Genomic DNA, 21,013 nt, shown 5'->3' with positions numbered 1-21,013 from the left:
CCGCCACTTCCGGTTCTCACAGCGCGGTCTGGGCAGCCGCGTCGGGCCGCCGCCTCAGGACCCCGGGGAGGCGCCCGAGGGTGCCTGAGCCCTTTCCCCTGCGCCGTGGGGCCCTCCCGCCGCCGCCACCTCCCGGATTCCATCTCTGGCATCCCCAGAGGGTCCCTCGAGCACGCAGCCCCTCGGGCCTCCCGCGCCGGAAGCCGCCACAGCGCGCGCTGGCGGCGCCTCAGCGACGGCGCAACCGTGGGCGGTTGGTGCGGCACGAAAGGGTCTTACCAGTCGGCGCTAGTCTGTGCTGCGGGCCGGGCCGGGCCGGGCCGGGGGGTCACTTCGCCGCTGCGGCCACACTAGCACTGCCCGGTGAGCCGGGCTTTCGCGGGGAGGCATCCCCGCATTTCCCAGAGGGCATCGGTTCCTGACGCTTCGCGGCGCTTCCAGAAGGCCCCGCCACCGCCGCCGCGATGTGCTCGACGCCCGGGTTGCCCACGCCCGGAGCCTCGCTCCTCCTGCGGGTGTCCTTCGTGGATGTCCATCCCGAGGTGATCCCCGTGCAGCTCTGGGGGCTGGTGGGCGAGCGGCGGGAAGAGTACTCGCGGCTGAGCCTGGAGATCCAGGAAGCGGCGGCCACGCGCGGCCCCTGGGCGCTGGGCGGCGCCTCGGCCTGCCCCGGCGAGCTGTGCCTGGTGCAGGTGGGGCTCATGTGGCACCGCTGCCGAGTGGTCAGCCGGCAAGCGCAGGAGAGCCGCGTCTTCCTGCTGGACGAGGGCCGCACCATCACGGCCGGTGCAGGCTCTCTGGCGCCCGGGCGCAGCGAGTTCTTCCACCTGCCCTCGGAGGTGCTCGGGTGCGTGCTGGCCGGGCTGGTGCCGGCGGGGGGTGGCGGCGCCGGGGGTGGTGAACCCCAGCACTGGCCGCCCAGTGCTTTGGACTTCCTTAGCAACCTGCAGGGCAAGGAGGTGCAAGGACGGGTCCTGGACGTGCTGCTGCCCCACCGCCTGGTCCTCCTGGAGGTGCCCGAGCTGTTCCAGCAGATGCAGGAGCTCGGCCTGGCCCGGCTGGTACCCGACAGCCTCTTCCGCTCGCTGCTCAAGCGCTACCTCTCGGCAGCCGCAGCAGGCATGGGTCCCGGGGCCCCCATCCTCCCGCGAGTCTTTCCCAAGCCTGAGCAGCCAGGTCTGGATTACTTCTATCCCCAGCTGCAGCTGGGCGTGACGGAGCCTGTCGTGGTGACTCAAGTGTGCCACCCCCACCGCATTCACTGCCAACTCCGAAGCCTCTCGCAAGAGATCCACCGCCTCACGGAGAGCATGGCCCAGGTATACCGGGTCTCCACAGGGACAGAGGACGAGAACTCTACCGGGGCCTCCTGGGAGGAGAGAGAAGAAAGCCCAGACAAACCAGGATCTCCGTGTGCTTCTTGTGGATTGGATGGACACTGGTACAGAGCTCTCCTGCTTGAGACTTTTCGGCCCCAGCGCTGTGCCCAGGTGCTGCATGTAGACTATGGAAGGAAGGAGTTGGTGAGTTGTAGTAGCCTGCGCTACTTGCTGCCTGAATATTTTCGCATGCCTGTGGTGACCTACCCTTGTGCTTTGTATGGACTCTGGGACGGTGGGAGAGGCTGGTCTCGGTCCCAGGTCGGTAGCCTGAAGGCACTGATTCTGGGCCAGGCAGTGAATGCAAAGATTGAGTTTTACTGTTCCTTTGAGCATGTCTATTATGTCACTCTGTATGGAGAAGATGGGATTAATCTCAACAGCGTATTTGGAGTACAGTCCTGTTGCTTGGCTGATCGATTCCTTCAGAGTCAGGGAATAGAGGAGGAGGAGGAAGAAGAACAACCAGAAATAGCTCTTCAGTCTCAGTCTCCTGCTGAAGACGTTGATGAAGAGATTTCCCTCTCCGCCTTAAGGTCTATCCAGTTAAAGCTGAATACCTTCTATGATGCCCAGGTAGAATTTGTTAAAAATCCTTCTGAGTTCTGGATCAGGTTGAGGAAGCATAATGGCACTTTCAGCAAGCTAATGAGGAGAATGTGCAGCTTCTATTCCTCTGCTAGTAAACTGGATGGTGTAGTTTTGAAACCTGAACCTGATGACCTTTGCTGTGTCAAATGGAAAGAAAATGGATATTATAGGGCTATAGTCACCAGATTGGATGACAAGAGTGTGGATGTGTTCTTAGTTGACCGAGGAAACCTGGAAAATGTGGACTGGTATGATGTCAGAATGCTGCTTCCTCAGTTTAGGCGGCTTCCAGTATTGGCTCTTAGGTGCACTTTAGCTGACATTTGGCCATTGGGGAAAATTTGGAGCCAGGAAGCAATTACCTTTTTTAAAAAGACTGTACTCCACAAAGAATTAGTTATCCATGTCCTTGATAAGCAGGATAATCAATATGTTATTGAGATTCTTGATGAATCAAGAACAGGAGAAGAGAACATTAGTAAGGTGATTGCTCAGGCTGGATATGCTAAGTATCAGGAATTTGAAACAAAGGAAAATATTCCTCTAAGTACCTACTCTCCAGGACATGTTTCTAACCAGTTCAATACAGAGAATAACAAAATAGCTTATACAAAAAAGGTAGAAGTAGAACAGGCGGCCAAAAGGGATCATAAAATTAAATCTCTTACAGAAAGTTTGAGTGACACAACAGTTCTTACAAGTGTTTCAACTGGACTAGGCATTCAGGAAAATGAGAAAAGACTCACTGTGTATTCTCCTCTTATACAGAATGTTTTGGATATAAAGCCAGACTCTTGTAAGGGAGAGCTAACAGTTGGAAGTACAGTGGAAGTCAGAGTGTCTTTTGTTGAAAACCCTGGCTATTTCTGTTGTCAATTGACCAGGAACCTGCCAGAATTTAAAACTCTAATGTGTAATATTCAGGACCATTGTGAAAAGACACCTACCCTTTACCAGGGAACAACTCCTGCTTGTTTGGCAAAGCGAACAGTAAGTGGGAAATGGTCCAGAGCTCTAATTAGTGGAGCACAATCTTCAGAGCATGTCAACGTGCTATTTGTAGATTATGGAGACAAAGAGACAGTTTCTGTGAAGAATATTTATTCAATTAGTGAAGAGTTTCTTAGGATAAAAGCTCAGGCTTTCAGATGCAGTCTTTATAATTTAATTCATCCTGCTGGTAAAGATCCCTTTGAGTGGTATGAAAAAGCAGTACAAGCTTTTAATGAATTTGTAGACAATGCTAAGGAAAACAGTCTAGAATTAAAATGCACGATATTTGCTTTAGCTTCAATACATGGTGAAGAAATGTTTAATGTTGTGGATTTGTTAACACCCTTTAAGAGCGCATGCCAGTTTTTGATAGAAAAGAGACTTGCGAGACCTGTCAAACTTCAGAAGCCTCTGGAGTCTTCTGTGCAGCTACATTCGTACTACTACTCTACACATGATATGAAAATAGGAAGCGAAGAATCAATGTACATAACACATGTTAATGACCCTTGGACATTTTATTGCCAACTTGGAAGAAATGCACATATTTTAGACCAGTTGTCTTGTAATATAACACAGTTGAGTGAAGTTTTGCTGAATTTAAAAACATCTCCCTTGATCCCTAGAAACTTGTGCCTTGCCAAGTATACTGATGGAAACTGGTATAGGGGGATGATAATAGAAAAAGAGCCAACAAAAGTTTTCTTTGTTGATTTTGGTAACATTTATGTGGTAACAAATGATGACCTGCTTCCAATCCCTAGTGATGCATATGATGTCTTACTTTTACCCATGCAAGCTATTAAATGTTCATTATCTGACATTCCTGATCACATACCAGAAGGAGTTACAACATGGTTTCAAGAGACTGTCTTAGATAAATCATTGAAGGCATTGGTTGTAGCAAAAGATCCAGACGGAAAACTGATTATAGAATTATATAATGGCAATATTCAAATTAATGCTAATATTAATGAGAAGTTAGGACTACTTGGCTACAAATATGAGAGTAGGAAAAAAGGAAGTAAGATACTGCTTTCTCCACCCGAAACACTTGAAGTGAAAAAGGAAAATATTAAGTCATCATCTACAGAGTATTTAGCTAAATCTGTAGAAAACAAATTATATAACATGGAGATCTTGAGAGAATCATACAGTCCTAAGACGGGTTCAGCATGTAAGGAACTCAAACTTTTACAAGGTTCAGCAAGTTCAAACTTAGTCCCTCAATATGAGGCCCCTCTAGGAAAAAATAATCAAGTGTCTCACTTAACAGACAAGAAAGAAGAATGTTTTGATGATCCATCTTTGAAAGCTGAAAAACTACAAGTTACTCATTTGGGGAGAAAAATAGATTCATATAACGATAATTTGCCTCTAAATCTATCTGATTTCCCTCAGAAGACTATAGTGCCTGGCTTTAAAACAACTGTATATGTCTCTCATATAAATGACCCTTCAGACTTTTATGTCCAACTAACTGAAGATGAAGCTAAACTTAACCATCTTTCAGAGAGATTAAATGACATAAAATCAAAGCCTGAATATTACACAGGTCCACCTTTGCAAAAAGGAGATATAATATGTGCCATTTTCCCAGATGACAATTTATGGTATCGTGCTGTAGTCAGAGAACAACAATCACCCAATGACCTCTCTGTACAGTTTATAGATTATGGCAATGTTTCTGTTGTTCATACTAACAAGATAGGTAAGCTTGATGTTACTAATGACCTATTACCAGGATTGTGCATTCATTGCTCTTTAAGGGGACTTTGGGCTCCAGAGATGTTAAACTCTAAGGAAATGACACAGTACTTTTCCAGAAGGACTGATGAGGCTCAAATAAGATGTGAATTTGTTAAATTTCAGGACAGATGGGAAGTTATTCTTGCAGATGAATGTGGAGTCATAGCAGATGATATGATCAGCAGGTACGCTCTCAATGAAAAATCTCAAATAGGACTTTCTACCCAAATAATTAAAGGTGCTTGTTCAAAGGCCATCAGCAAAACAGACCTTGATACCTCAGTGTTTCTTAACTGGTATAATCCAAAAATGAAGATGATAAGAGCTTATGCCACTGTCATTGATGGGCCTGAATATTTTTGGTGTCAGTTTGCAGATACTGAGAAACTTCAGTATTTAGAAGTAGAAGTAAAAACTGCTGTAGAACAGGTAACAAATTTGAAAAGTTGCATCTCATGTCCTCATATTGGAGATCCATGCATAGTAAAATTTAGAGAAGATGGACATTATTATAGGGCACTTATTACCAACATTTGTGAAGATTATCTTGTATCTGTCAGACTTGTGGACTTTGGAAATGTTGAAGATTGTGTGGACCTAAAAGTGCTCTGGAACATTCCTGCTGAACTTTTGTCAGTTCCTATGCAAGCCTTCCCATGTTGTCTCTCAGGATTTAATATTTCCGAAGGTGTGTGCCCTCAAGAGGGAAATGACTATTTTTATGAAATAGTAACAGAAGATGTGTTGGAGATAGCTATATTAGACATCAAAAGGGATGTTTGTAATATTCCTTTAGCCATTGTTGATGTGAAAAGCAAAGGTGAAAGTATTAATGATAAAATGAAGAAATATTCTAGGATTAGTAATAGTGATCCAGCCTATGAGAAAAATGGCCTGGAGATAAAGGGAGCTTGTGGTCCTTCCAGTCCTGATATTGGAATTAAGAAACCGAGTAGTAAAACTGGGCAACAGAAAATACTCTATATAAAACCAGAGACAGATAAACTCTCTGAAAGTATTGAAAAGGATTTAAACATTATTGATACCAAACCAAGTACATTTTATGATCCAGATAACATTTTTGAAGCTTTCAAACACCCATGCAAAGATAAAATTGGCACTGGGGCATTAGAAAGTAAGGTAGAGTGCCAATTGATTGACAAAGTAAAATTTGATGATAAATACCTAATTGCAGGATTTAACACACTATTATCACATGCTAGTGAAACAAAGGAGATATTAGAACTAAATTCACTAGAGGTGCCTCTTTCTCCTGATAATGAATCCAAAGAATGCCTGGAACTAGAACCCATTGAGTTACAGCATTCTCTCATCGGGGATGAAGAGAAAGATGAAGTAGGCTTGGTGCCTCCTACTGTGCCACTGCCCCAAGATTGTGATGCAGAAGCTACCTTGAAACCATTCACAGTACATCTTCCCCTCAGTTGTGAAGCTGAGAAACAGCCAGAGCTAGAGTTGCCTATAGTCCAGCTGTGTCTTGATGATAAGATAAACACTTTGTCTATAAAAGTTAGTCAGGAAGTCCAAGAATCCACATGTGCTGAGGATAGAAAAAAGTCTAGTTGTGTGACATGTTTTGATGACCAACAGAGGTCAACGTTGCCTCTATACGAAAAGAACTGTGATCCACAAATGCAGACTGAAATGACTGTTTATAAAGAAGAATATACAGACCATGAAAAGAGAGATTCCGTTTTATCATGGACTTCTTCGTTCTCTGAAGAAGAATCCACAGATGGAAGAAACCCCAAAAATGCTTTACCAGATCATGTCCCAGGTGTGTGTCTTTTCCTTTTCCTTTTAAAAATATGAGTTTCAAGATGAAATAGGTTTATAACGGTTTAGATAGTACAACATTATAATATGATAACTGTATCATAATTTTCTCACTTTTATTTCAAAAATTAGTAATGTCTCAAAAGTATATGTGTGTCTTAAAGAGAATTTTTAAAAAATTTAGAAATTTTTAAAATAGTTTTTTGGGGTAAAGATTAAAACCTGAGAAGGGAATCAGATTTTGATTTTATGAAGGTAATTTTAAACATGGGGAAATTAATTTGTGAAGTGTGAAATAACGCTTGATATTCTTAATGTAAGATATAAAAAAGTGAATCATTTTATGTTTGAAAATAGAAAAAAGTGTGTCTCAAAAGTTATAATTTAGGGGGCTGGAGTGATTGCACGCTACAAGTGGTAATCTTGTAGGGTAGGGGCATTTGCCTTGCACGCGGCTGACCTGGGTTAGATTCCCAGCATCCCATATGGTCCCCTGAGGACCGCCAGGGGTAATTCCTGAGCACAGAGCCAGAAGTGACCCCTGTGCATTCCCGGGTGTGACCCAAAAAGCAAAAAAATAAAAATTATAATTTAAAATGTAAACAACTTATCTTTAAAATCAAGAGGATATAGTTTGGGGTACTTTTTTTTTTAAAGTGTTTCTTTGTGAAACTTACAGGCATATCGATTTATAGCAGAGGTCAGTTCAGTTCAGGTTCAAATTTGTCTTCTGTATGCACCTTATTTAGAAACCTTTAAATGAAAATTAGATTTGTAGAGCTTTTTTAATGAAGAAAGTTAATATCCACTTAATCTTGGGAACCATCTATTATTGTTAACTTTTAAGATACATACAGATCACGCCTGACAGTGCTACAAGGCCCATGCTACTCAGAGAATGCTCACTCTGGTGGTGCTAGTCTAGTGATTCACTATTTATGGGCCTTAGGGTGATGTTCTAGATGTATAATGCTGGAAATCTAAAGCAGGGTCTTTGCACATCCAGTGCTTGTACTCTTCCACTTGAGTTATCATTAACTTTTTTTAACAAGTTATTTTTTCTGCTACTTTTCTTGAGTTAGTAAGATTTAAAAGTTACAGAAAATACCTCACTTTCAGGATATTTTTAAGAATGAGAATTACTTTATAAAAATAAAAAGATGCTCTGTTGGAATTTATGGAGTGGTAATCTTGTAAGCACGAAACCCTATTATAAGTCACAGTGCTTCAAAAATGTATTTAAAAATTAAATTTTGTATTACTGAAATTGGAGTCAGGGTAGAAAATGGAGAAATTAAGAAGAATAAAAATCACCAATTTAACCACCAAAAGCACATTGTTAGTGTTATAATATCTTCCATGATTTCTTTTCATTTTACATGCATGTGCCATGACAGGCTGGAGTGATAGCACAGCGGTAGGGCGCTTGCCTTGCACGCAGCCAACATGGCCGACCCGAGTTCGATTCCTCCGCCCCGCTCAGAGAGCCTGGCAAGCTACCGAGAGTATCTCGCCCGCACGGCAGAGCCTGGCAAGCTCCCCGTGACATATTGGATATGCCAAACACAGTAACAACAAAGTCTCCAATGGAGACGTTACTGGGCCCGCTCGAGCAAACCGATGAACAACGGGAGGGCCTTTATTTTACTTTACTTACCTTACATGCATGTAATATAGTATTAAAACTAGAGATTTTACTGCCACACAGTGTTGAATTCTACGTTTTCCTTTTTTTTGGGGGGGGGGTCAAACCTAGCAGTGCTCAGGGATTACTCCTAGCTTTGTGCTCTGTGGTCACTCCTGATGATCTTCAGGATGCTGTATGGGGCATCAGGGATCCAACTGGGTTAACCATACAAAGCAAGTACCCTACCTGCTTTGCTATTGCTCCAGCCCCAATATTATAACTTCTTGAAGATGTTTGTGAGACAGCTCAACTTCATGACATGGCATTTTATAGAAATTTACTATATTTAATTTTAATTTTTTTTTTGCTTTTTTTGGGGTCACACCCGGCCATGCTCAGGGGTTACTTCTGGATAATGCACTCAGGAATTTCTCCTGGCTCGTGCACTCAGGAATTATTCCTGGCGGTGCTCGGGGGACCATATGGGATGCTGGGAATTGAACCAGGGTTGGCCATGTTGGCTGCGTGCAAGGCAAATGCCCTACCTGCTGTGCTATCGCTCCAGCCCCGGAATTTACTATATTTTAAATAGTATTCTAGATCTTTTATCCTCATCACATATTTATAATAAATACAGTTTTGTCTTAATGTCAGCTCACTGAGCAATAGAACTGACTGCCGTCACTATAGACTGTATAGCCACTAGTAATAATAACCCCAATTAGTAATAATAACCCTAATTTTCAATATTAACAGTTAAGTTTTTATCACCTAAAATTTGTTACAGGGTCATGTTTTTTTCTGAGGAGAATATTAAATGGGGGAGAACACTGGAAGAATTTAAGATAAAATTGAGGAAAGGACATAGACTTAGGGCATATTATACTAGTGTGCTAATACCATTATCTTGATTCTATAGGAATAATAAATGCAGATTAGGGAAATGCTTTGCTTATATAATTAACAGTTATAAAGGGGTGTGCCTTGAGTTTTGCTTTATTAAATTTGGCAGCTCAACCAGAGAATACATACACCTTGAAGGGATTCTCCGTTGGATCCAAATGTGTTGTGTGGTCAAGTCTAAGAAACACATGGTCTAAATGTGAGATTTTAGAAATAGCTGAAGAAGGCACAAGGGTAAGTAAAGGTAAAATTACTTGCAGGCTATTAAAGAAATGTCAACAAGTTTAGCAGGTTAGAAAGTACAATTTAGTAGCACAGCGGGTAGGGCATTTGCCTTGCATGCGGCCAACCCAGGTTCGATTCCTCCATCCCTCTCAGAGAGCCCAGCAAACTACCGAGAGTCTCCTGCCCGCATGGCAGACCTGGCAAGCTCCCCATGGTGTATTCGATATGCCAAAAACAGTAACAACAAGTCTCATAATGGAGACGTTACTGGTGCCTGCTCAAGCAAATGGATGAACAATGGGAGGACAGTGCTACAGTGCTATACTTGTTTATTCCCTCCGATAATCTGATTGATTGCAATTATCAACTTAAAAGTTGATAATAATATAAGCATGCTAGCAAGAAATCTCTGGTCTTACATCTCCCTTACCACTGAAAATCTTTTAGTTATACACTTTTAGTGTATTAGAAAATCTTTTAGTTATACACTTACCACTCTTATTCCTTAGTTAAACTTCTTGGGTCAGGTTTGGGGGTTAGGGCAGTGTTAATGTCCCATGTGGTGTTTCTGACGCTTGATGGCCTGGTTTGGTGTGAGGTCCTAATGGTACTGTATTGCTTGAGTCCTGTCATGTTGGGCTTATCCAAGACATTACAGTGTTGCTCCGAGGTCTCCAGGGCTGCACTGGCAATGCTCAGGGGACCTTGCAGTTCTGGGAATCTAATTTAGGCCAGCTATATGGCCAGTGTACACCTTAACCCCTGTGCTGTCTCAGCAACCTCTATTTAGACTTTTAAACTAAGTGCCACAGCCTTAGTTAAGTCTCTTTCTTTTTACAGCTAGATTATTCTAAAAACCTTTTGTCTGGTTTACCTCTAGTTTTCCCTCAGTTGATGTTCCACACTGCCCTTGTGAAGTTGATCAATTACAAATATTAACTACATAATTTCTATGTATAAAACTTATTGGATTCTCCTGATTGTTTTTCTCCTGTGATTTGAAAACCACCAGTATCGAAATAACTTAGTGATTCAGAATTTCTGAAGGTAGAATCAGGAAGGTACAGTCATATACTATTAACATTTGAGAACTAGCGGTCTAGAACGTAGCCTCCTAAACTGCAGGTTATGATTCCATATGGAGTCACCTAACAATGTGGGGCTCATAAAAAATACTAAAAAATTGTTTCACATGATTGCCACTCAATGCCTCTTTTGCAAACCACAGCACCCAAAAGGAGAGAGAGAACAAAAGGGAATTACCTGCCACAGAGGCAGGGTGGGATGGGGGATTGGGGGGTGGGAGGGATACTGGGATCCATGGTGGTGGGAAATGGGCACTGGTGGAGGGATGGGTATTTGATCATTGTATAATTGAAACCCAAGCACAAAAATTTGTAAGTCTACAACTATCTCATGGTGTTTCACTAATAAAAATTAAAAATAAAATTGTTTCAAGGGGATGGAGAGATGGCATAAGGTACTTGCCTAGCATGTGGCAGACACCAGTTTGATCCTTGACACCACTTGCTACACTCTAGAGGCTCCTGTCACTGTCGTGGCGTAGGTGGTCCCAGGAAGGACAGTGCTTCAGAAGCACCACATCCTCAACTTTTGCACTGAACCTCTGACTTAATTGACTGAGAATCACCAAGATGATCCCTGGACCCCTTGAGTAACACTGGGGAATCCCTTCAAAAATTCTGTTTTAAAATAACTGATATATTAAATTTTTTTATTTGTATCCCTATTTTATATTTACTTGTCAAGCCCAGCATTGCATAAAAATATCTCAAGCAAAAGGGGTCATAAGTGAAAAAATTTAAGAAGTCTAGTCTTCACTAGAAATATATAGATTATTAATAATATGGCATGGAAGTATCTCTAGAGTTGAGCATCCATGCACCGCTCTATACATAAAAGTATTGCTTCTTTATGCTTTGTTTTCTTTATGTTTTGTAACATAATAGACATAAAACTATTCGATTTCTCTCATTTATTTTACTCTGCTTGGGGTTCTCATATATTTAAAAAATGTGGTTCTGAATGCCTATATTTGCTTCCTTCTTCAAACTAATTGAATCTTAAAGATGGCCTTGGCCATTGCTTCTTCCAAGAATACTTCCCTGCCATTATTTTCTGAATTTCTCTACCATCTCTCACCTCCCCACCTCCCAAAAAAAGCTTTATATTTATAGTCTTATATCTCATGCTGCAAAAGTTCAAACTGCCTGCAATATATTGTGATTATTTGCATAGAGGTCTGTTTGCCACCAGATTTTGAACATCATGAGATCTGCATTTCACTTCTTTTGGTCACCAAGTGGGTCATGAAGGGTTTTTTTGTTTGTTTCTGACTCAAGTATTTATGAGTTGAAACATAGGTTGATGCTTAATCATTGATAATGTCTTTTGGTTTCTTTTAAAAGGTATAAATATCGTACTCATAATTTATAGCTTTTGGATATCAATTTTTAAATCAAACATCATGTTTTTTTTTTTCTTGTAGGTTTTGGATCTCTCAAATGGCATGGAAGAGATCGTGAACCCTGAGAATGTCTGGAATGGAATACCCAAATTGGATAAGAGTCCATCTAAGGTATGGCATGATATAAATAGCAGTTCATTTTGAAAGATGACGAACTATTTTCAGAGTCTCTGTGTTTAAAGATAATGGTGAAAGATTATTGTAGAAACAATAAGAAAATCACTGTTTCTGGATCTATGCCATGTATCCCTTGTGCAAACTAGTTACTAATAGAGTGGGTGTGGGCATACCCACTATGCTTGGAGCAGGTTCAATTCCTCCACCCCTCTCGGAGAGCCTGGCAAGCTAATGAAAGTATTCAATTTGCCAAACACAGTAACAACAAAGTCTCACAATGGAGACGTTACTGGGCCCGCTCGAGCAAATCGATGAACAACGGGAGGACAGACAGACAGACAGACAGACTCTTAGCTCCACATACAGATGTTATAACCAGAGGTTCTCAAGGGGCCTTGAAATGCTAAGTATTGACCTGGAGTCAGCCATAGGCAAGATGAGCACGTTAATCCCTGTATTCTTTCTCTAGCCCCAAAATCCTATCCCTTGATTTAATTTGAGATTTAAATTCATGAACTTTTGGAACATCTGTTTGATGAAGACAATCTGAGAAAATGGTACATTTAAAAAGGAGAAAGTATCATTCCCCTGTAATATACATTGATCAGTTTAGTTTTTTAAAAAATATTTTTCTGTTAATATGAAATCTGCGTAATCACTAATCTTTTGGACATAGTTCAATTTTATGTGACTTTTATGTTCTTAAAGCTGGACAATATTAAATATTTTGTTTTGGTCGATGATCAACCTGGTTAGGTTCACACCATAAATTGTGTTTCTTCTCTGTTTGGTGGTTCCAGTGTCAGCTCAGTTTAGTTTTCAAAGCCTTTGCTCAATTGTTTGGCCCTGCCCTGGAAGTCACTGGGTTTAGTTCAGATGTTGAAAGATTTAATTCATTCTTTTCATATGCATGATTCAGGAATGACCTTAAGAGTTAGATTTCTTCCTCTATAGTATAACTAGTTAAATTTTTTTTTTCTGTGAAGGTGGCCTCCCAGGAGATCTATGTTCAGGATGTCTGGGGACCCTTTCTGGCAATTTTTGGTCCTGGCCTGGTGATTCAGTGCAAGTACCCAAAGATAAAGTGCTACTCAAAACTGTTATGATTACCCAGGCCATCCCTGCAGTTCTTAGGGGCACCCAGGACTGCACCAAATAATGCTCTGAGGATCATGTGGTATTAAGGATTGAACCAGGGTTGCCCACACACAAGGGATGCACATTTAACCCTTTCATGTCCCTTAAAAGCTCAAATGTTTAAATATTGTTCCTTTGGAATATCTTCCCACACTTTCTGTCTTCCCAGGTCCTATTTAATGTAGCCCTCAAAGGCCGTCTTTTTCTGATACTCTGGAAAGGAAAAAAAAAAAAACCATTCTGTCCCTTAAGGTTTCTCTTGGAGTTATTATGATGCAGATCTATTTGAACCTGCTTTTGTAGTGCAAAGAGATAGCGAAAAGAGAGGGGGAAATATAATATCTATCCAACTTTTCAGATAACAGAGAATCCTATTTATGAATATGAAACAGGCAGATAGGGAAACCCTGGCAAATAAGTTTCTTCAAAGGTATTAGAGAAGTTCTTTTCACCAGCTCTGAAGTAGCCCAAAGGCATGAAGGCTGTGCCCCTTTTGGAGATAGGAAAGTTGTGTGACACCTCAGAATAATGAACCCCTTTGCAAGAGCAGAATTTCGAGAAGAAAAGAATCTGTGAGAACATGAGAGAGGGCCACTAAAAATTCAGATCTCTTCCCCATGACGATGTCCCTGCAAAATTCCTATCTACTTAGAAGTCGCCAGGCAGAGGCAATTTGAGAAAAATCTGGAGCGATAGCACAGCGGTAGGGCGTTTGCCTTGCACGCAGCCAACATGGCTGACCCGAGTTCGATTCCTCCGCCCCTCTCGGAGAGCCCGGCAAGCTACCGAGAGTATCTCGCCCGCTCGGCAGAGCCTGGCAAGCTCCCTGTGACGTATTCGATATGCCAAACACAGTAACAACAAAGTCTCCAATGGAGACGTTACTGGGCCCGCTCGAGCAAATTGATGAACAACGGGAGGGCCTTTACTTATTTACTTTACCTATAAAACCAACTTTGTAAGCAGCATGCATTACCATTATGGGATAACCTGCAAGTCAACATGGGATGTGTAATTCATTTATTTTACCTTATGGAGTACCCTCATCCCTCCTCTAAAGAAGCTCATCTTTCTGTCTCCCATTCCTCCCAGTTTTCTCATCTCACTTCTCTATTTCTGTCTCCTTGCTTTTGTCTTTCTTTATTTTTAGCATTAATAATTTAATTTTCATTTCCTCACAAAATGGTTTGTGTACTAAAGAAGACACCTTTCCTTAAGCAGAAGATCAAAAGTCCAACAAAAGTAATGTGCCTATGGCACAGTCATAATATTATTTTCAGTAAGGAAATCTTTTGTCTCTTTCTGTCTCAGCCCTCCCTTGCTCCTCCTGTTATATAAATAAAACTATCTTACGTCACTATTTGACTCCTTCAAAGCTTCTTTTCTGCAAGGGTAGACAAAAAACCTGAGCAGAGATGGGATGGCTCTTCGTTATCCAGCAAAGAGCAATTTGTCACTCCAGCCTGAGGCCACAGATCCCCAAGAACTTGGGTGGTAGTGTTAGGGCACAGTTCTTGATCTCCTCATGCGGTGCAAAGAAACTGGTCAGAGAAGCAAATGGGCAAACGAGGTTTATTGTTCTAGCTGGGCTAGGGTCAAGCTCCACCTAGGTTGCTCAGGACCAGGATTCTGAGCAAGACCCTGAGCCTCTTTAAGGAAGATCTTATATAGGCCCTTACCGGCCGTTAGGGCAAAGCCTGTACAATACGTAGCCAATGAATTTGTAACACACAAAGCCGCACAGTGCATCACTATTAAGCAAGCCGAAACATGTTGGGAACGTTAAGCCTTGGGTAATCTTCCTTAACCCCTTGGGTAATCTTCCTTAACCACCCATATCCTGCGTTATCAGTCACCCAAGGCACCTGCATCTAGGTGCCGGACCCCAGGGAGAATAACAAGCCATTTTATAAGATATGGTTCCTGTAAAGCAGATCTGAGAAAAACAAGTTGGTTCCCGTAAATTAGTTTCAGGCCTGTTTCTTGCAATTCTGGGCCCATTCCTCACAGTAGGGATCAGTTTGCATGCTGCATCAATCAAGTCAGCTTAAGGTGCAGCTGGATTTTTTCCCAGTGGTGCTGGTGGAGTGACAGTACCCATGTTGTAAAGGTGTTCATGGTGGGCTTTTCTAATCCCCATCAAGTGCTAATTCCAGGAAACTGCAGAGATTCAAGCCGAAGAATAGTAACACACTCTCTGTTTCCTCTTTCTTCCACTACCATTGTTTAAGGAACCCTAGGACACCTGTATCATTTGGAGACCCATCCAAATCATCTACATCATTTGACAAGACCCTTAGGTATTTGCAGTCATACATCAGTTCCAATGACCAAAATCTCCTTCTGGGATTTTAAGATGGTACACTGTGGCTACTGTCCCCAGGCAGTGGAATATTTCTCTCAGGATTGGAATTGGTTGGGGCAGGGCACTTTCTTCCATGTGCAAGATTTCTTCCATAGTTGTCAGGATGCGGATCGTGTTCTCCCTTTAATGACAAAGAGACTCCAGAGACTGCAAACTGCAAGCAGGGTGTATTGTAAGACTGGTTAGCCAAGGTCGAGATGCCTACACAGACACGCAGGTCTGCTAGGATGGGCAAGACCCCTTGCTTCTTCAAAGGGGATCTTCTATAGACCTTCACCGGCCGTTACAGCAGAGCCCTCGCATTTCATAGCCAATAGATTTTTAACAGCCCATACTTTCCTGACCAATCCGTTTTAAAGTACATCACTCCTTAGCCTATAGTTTAAAGATCAGCATTTGCATTAGAGCTTAGGAATGTCCTGGTTTTGGGGGCAGTCCTGGGTCTTGTAAGAGACATCTGGTTATCTAGTCTCACCCCCACCCTTCTTGTGACTTGCAACTCCGGGCACCTGTGTCTGAATTCCTTGCTCAGGGGTAGAAAAACCAGTTATTTTGCACTGCGGGTTCCTGTTAAGCTAAGCTAGATTAATTCTGGTGGTCCATTTTCGGCCTGTCCCTCACATAGTTTTGTCTTCTCTGTCACAGCAGTTCTGATTTGACTTAATCTCAGGTCAAAACCAGGAGACAAAGACAAAAAAAAAAAAAAAGAGAGAAACACTCAGCTCTATTATGAGTCATTATTTTTTAAAGTTCACTTTAGTCTAAAGGCACTTCAGCCTATTACTGTTTTACTTTTGAGTGTTCTTTCTCAGGAGATTGCTTTTTGTATTCTTCCCAGAACTTTCAGTAGTAATTAGTGTTAAGAGAGAGGCCAATAGATTAATTCCATCTCAACTGCAATCAGAAGATTGTAGCTGCATGGTATTACATGACAGTGGTTAGTAGTTTATTAAGCCATGTGTTGCACATTATGGTCATTAGAAATTTTTGACTATTAAAAAAAGTGAACATCTCTCTTGACTATCTGTAATTGCCTTTTTGTTAACTTGCCAAAAATGACAGTGTGCTTCACTGATACTACATTCATATTTACTAAAACTTTCCCTTTTATATTCTTATATTTTTCATTGTAAAAATGAAAAAAACAATACTCAAATACATAGATATATACCTACAGGATTATATTTGGATAGATTATCCTATACCTGTCAAGCAAAAGAGAGAGGTTTAAATTTATTTAAGTGAACATGAAATAATTATACCTAACTTTAAAGCTAACCCAATTGAGAGGCAATTTTATTAGGTTGTATTTTTTTAATTAGGCTATAACATGTGAGTTGTACTTTACTCAAGTATGAAGTTATTCTTGATTTATGGATGCTTATCTACAGATTAAATGGTTTTCCTTAAAAAGTGAATATTGTGAGGTACTAAGTTATGTGTGGCTATTTGTGTATGTTCAGGGTACTATTATTTGGATGTTTTTGATTAATTTTTCATCTGAGGCCTGTTTTATTTCATCAAAAGAATATATTCTTATTGTGTAAACACGAAAAGACAGAAGGGGTCTATCTTTCCCGCCACCCCCCCCCCCCACCCCCCAGGCCTGTGTTTGGTAGTCTCAGGCTGTTTCCCCCACTCCAGGGAGGTCGATGGCAATGGGCAGGTGAAGGAAGGAAATGAGGGCCTAGCTGGTTGGTCTTAGTTGCAGTTTATTCCAATCCTCTCTCCATTCATTCTTGTCTCTCCTCTGCATCCCCTAACCCAGTCTTACAGTCTCATTATATCCCCCAGCATGAGGGGTTGGTGTTGCGTTCCTTCAGTCAGAGGCACTGAGACAAGGAATGCGAAAGAAATTTATGTCATGGAGGGCCCAGGTCCTCTCAGACTTGTGAACCCGGTAGAGAGCCCCGAAATCTCCTTCTATTGATCATGGTACCTCAAAAGAGCACAATACAGTGACATCATCAAAAGGAGTTACAGAAAGAACATTGAGGCAGCAAAACATACATTGTTTCTTTGCATCTGCAGGCCAGTAATTTTGGCCTCTGTAAAGAAGATACAAAACCAAAACTGAAACCTTTCTTGGGCTACAAACACTTGGATTTGCATCCCAAAGAATAGTCTGGCTGGAGCCTGGAATCTACATCCCAAAGATCAGGCCTGGCTAGTACCTGAGATCTGCATGTCAGAGACCAGTCAGGTTTCTGTGAGAAAAGGAAAACTGCCCCTTACAATATACTGAAATTATTTACAGAAGGGAGTTTGAAGGGGAAAAATGTTCAGCTTCATCAAAACTACTCAGGACACACGAGAAATCTCGCCCATTTTCATGGGTCCCTAAGTTCTGCCTGTTGTACGGTGCAGTCTACATGGGCTCACACTGACAGCTCAGTTCAGCCCAAACAAGTTGGAGTAACAATTACACATAGGTGTGGTCACAATCAATAGGGGTAGAGTTCTTTCTCTCAGAGAAAGCTGCTTCTAGAACAGATTCTCATTTAGCAGATGGACCTACCTTAGAACGGAATCCGTTGGGTGTGTTTCTCCTTTCCTTGTCCAACAAACATATAAGCATACATAATATAAATCATTTTGTATGGACACAGTAAGAAATACTTTAAACTTATAGAATTGCTCTCCCAGGGCCATCTCGAACTCAGACTACAGTGCTCAGGCCAGACAGTCTTTCCTATCCTTACCAGGGTCCTAGTCTCATCGTTACTTTTGGATCATGACAGCATTTGTCTATGATCAAACTCTTAACTAGTTAAGAATCGTGGCACTTAGGCCTGGCCCATCTCGATGCCAGGGTAGCACATATCTTTCCGCTTGCCCTGGTTCCATCCAGTCCCTCATTGGGACCCTGCTTTTGGGGGTGCTAGGAAGTGAGGACAACTGAAGCTGAAGTTGAGAAAGCAGATGCCCGGGAGTGAATAATATTCAAAGCCAATTAAATCCTAAGTTACAAAGCATAATATTAACTGTCTTCCTGTATCTATACAAAAAGGACATTGCATTGAAGTAAACTATTCAAAAGAGTTGAGGAAAGGAGAAAGGCAATATTAACTTACAATACAAGTTCAGTGTCCTAGAAGCATCTGACCTTACAAATTAACAGATTCTGATTAGGAGAAAAGCTGATTAACTGGTTGGGGTGGAGAGCATAGAAGTGGTTACAGATAAACAAAGGAATGGAAGTGACTCAGGAGCACTGTGATGGGTGTAACCTGATAAACCTAAGCAAGGGAGAAAGGACAAATCAATTGTTATCCTACACTTATGAATTAATTTCTGTATAAATATCATTACATGATGTTAATAGTTGTTGAAAAGATTGTTCGAGAAATAGCCCCTTAAGTTTAAGACAACTGTGGTCTCTAGGGGCAATTTTTGAAAAGCAATCCTTTGACAATGTACTAAAGAGGACATTTACCAGGAACTGTACTTCTAGTTTGGAATATTTTATTGGAACTGTTCCAAAGAAATGAGTATTTGAAGACTAGAAAATATTCATGAAGTAATTTTTTTCACTATAAAATTATATTGTCACGCTTTTAAAAGTATTTCTTTTTGCTTTTAATGTTTTTTCCTAATTTCTCTATGATTTTTTTGTGATTTTAATTGTTCTGTGCCTAGAGCAAAGAGTTGGTAGTAATCCAAACATTGCTTTTGTTAGGTTCATTTTATTACACATAGAAGGAAAAGATCTTCATTTCATGTCACCTAGTAAAACTATAATTAAATGTAATTTATGCTTTTAAAACAAAATACATTTATCACCTAGAATGTCATGTTTTAAAGATTCCATTACCATGCATTCTCAAACAAAAAAAGTTTTTCATCATACTTGGATTTTAGTAGTAAAATGAGTCAATAAAACACTTTAATTAAAAGGGTAAATGTGCTCATGGGATTAAATAATCAAAAGGAGGGTTTATTTCTATATAATAAATTTTTGTTGATTAAATTATTTTTAAAGTTAAAATCACATGTCTGATAAGTTTGTAAAGATTTTCTCAATATTGACAAGTTCATATGTTAAATAACCTTTGCATGCTGAATATCTTGTATCTTTTCTCCAGAATTTTAGTTTGTATATATGATACAGTTCAGTTGGTTGCATAATCTTAGTATTACATAATCGAATTCATAAGTAGCACATTGGTTCTTGGAGTTGAGATAATTGCAGATAAAACAGCTTTTGATAGTGTTAATATTATGTAAAAATACTAATTTAAAAGAACAAAGGAATAACTGGTTATTAGTCTTATAACCATTCTAATAAAAAGTAACATTTCAAATTCACATTTTGATAAATATGATAATAAGCATAGTAAGAACCAAAATACTAAAAACTTTTTTAAAAAACACCTCTGAGACTAATTCTCAGTATTACTTAGTAGAATATTCATTTGTTACCTCTTCCCATGTTTAAAGGACATCAGATTTGTAAAGGTACTAATTGTGTAAATACTTTTTTTGTTTCTGTCTTTCTTAACCTGAAATGTTTCTCCTCAAATTTCAGGAAAAGGGTCCAGAGGCAATATAGATTAAGAATGGATTCCTAAATGTTGAAAATCTTTAAGAAGCTGATCAACAAGTATCACTGCACCCAGACCAATGGAATAATCTAAAAAATTGAAAATATATAGCACCAGAAGTTATCATTTTTGAGAACTGATAATGTGTCAAAAACAAAGTTGATCTCAGGTTGACTGTGTAGTGTATTTATAGTGATTTTACTATAAATGCATATTTGGGATCTTTCCTCTTCTTTTATATATGTTAATATTTCTAATCAGTTGGGAGGATTTTTGTGTCTGTTTAAACAAATTGCCAAAACATTGCTCATATTTTGATAAAACTATTTTTGTTTATTTTGAGTATAGTATTTAAGTTAAAATAGAAAATTATAGGTTTTTGACAAGTATATGATGCTACTTGTAGGATGACTTTGTTAGTAATAACTTCTTCAGAATGTTTGTTTTGTTTCTGAAGACTTCTTCATGTTATCTGCTAGTTAAAAATTTGAATAATACTCTGTTTGAACTTGAAAATATTCTAATATGACTCAAGATTTGAATAAAGTTTATTCTTAAAGGCATAACGGCTTCATTTTATTAAAAATAAAATAGGAAAAACCAATGATGTAACTTAGGTGCAGAACACATACCTTACAAATCTGATGCTTGGGTTTGATGCCTGGTACCACACTCTCCTGCCAAAAAATAAAACATAGAATTATGGAATATTTATGATCTTTAAAGTCTCTGTACTAAAGAAATTACTATTCTGTGTGTTGGACAATATGGTAATATTAAGTGCTAGCTCTTATGTATTGGTTACTCATCTGATATTCAAAATGCATTTTCTCATTTAATTCTTGATTCTGAAGTGCATATTAATATGTTTTATGCAGAAATTGAAACATTTTATGGAAGTTAAATAATTTGTCTGTGGTCAAGGAGCTCATGTATCTCAACGGTTTGATCAAACCCAGAATTATTAAATTCAAAGCCCAGGCCTTTGGACATGGTTTTTTATGTATGGATTGTATTTGGCAAAGCATAGGTTCTAGCTTATGATACAAATCTTAGCTGTAAACTGCTTATGACATATATGATATAAACAAATTATAT

The 21,013-nt window shown here is 40.3% G+C and overlaps 1 protein-coding gene across 1 annotated transcript; it reads left to right on the top strand.

The window, feature by feature from the left end:
* The first annotated feature begins 459 nt into the window (after positions 1–459).
* Positions 460–12,975, top strand: TDRD6 (tudor domain containing 6). The gene is made up of 4 exons (XM_056125894.1): positions 460–6,510; positions 9,149–9,273; positions 11,774–11,863; positions 12,856–12,975. Exons 1-4 carry the CDS (start codon positions 465–467, stop codon positions 12,973–12,975), a joined length of 6,381 nt encoding a protein of 2,126 aa, XP_055981869.1. The 5' UTR covers positions 460–464.
* The last annotated feature ends 8,038 nt before the right edge of the window (positions 12,976–21,013 follow it).

The sequence above is a fragment of the Sorex fumeus genome, unplaced genomic scaffold (genome assembly GCF_029834395.1).
Source record: "Sorex fumeus unplaced genomic scaffold, SorFum_2.1 ptg000061l, whole genome shotgun sequence".
In the NCBI taxonomy this organism is placed as follows: Eukaryota; Metazoa; Chordata; class Mammalia; order Eulipotyphla; family Soricidae; genus Sorex; species Sorex fumeus.
This window is presented reverse-complemented; position numbering and strand designations above follow the sequence as displayed.

Coding starts and splice junctions, on each gene's coding strand:
- TDRD6 (XM_056125894.1), top strand. CDS start 465: ATGTGCTCGACGCCCGGGTTGCCCACGCCCGGAGCCTCGCTCCTCCTG. Junction 9,274..11,773: donor TAGCTGAAGAAGGCACAAGG/GTAAGTAAAGGT, acceptor TTTTTCTTGTAG/GTTTTGGATCTCTCAAATGG. Junction 11,864..12,855: donor TGGATAAGAGTCCATCTAAG/GTATGGCATGAT, acceptor TTTTCTGTGAAG/GTGGCCTCCCAGGAGATCTA.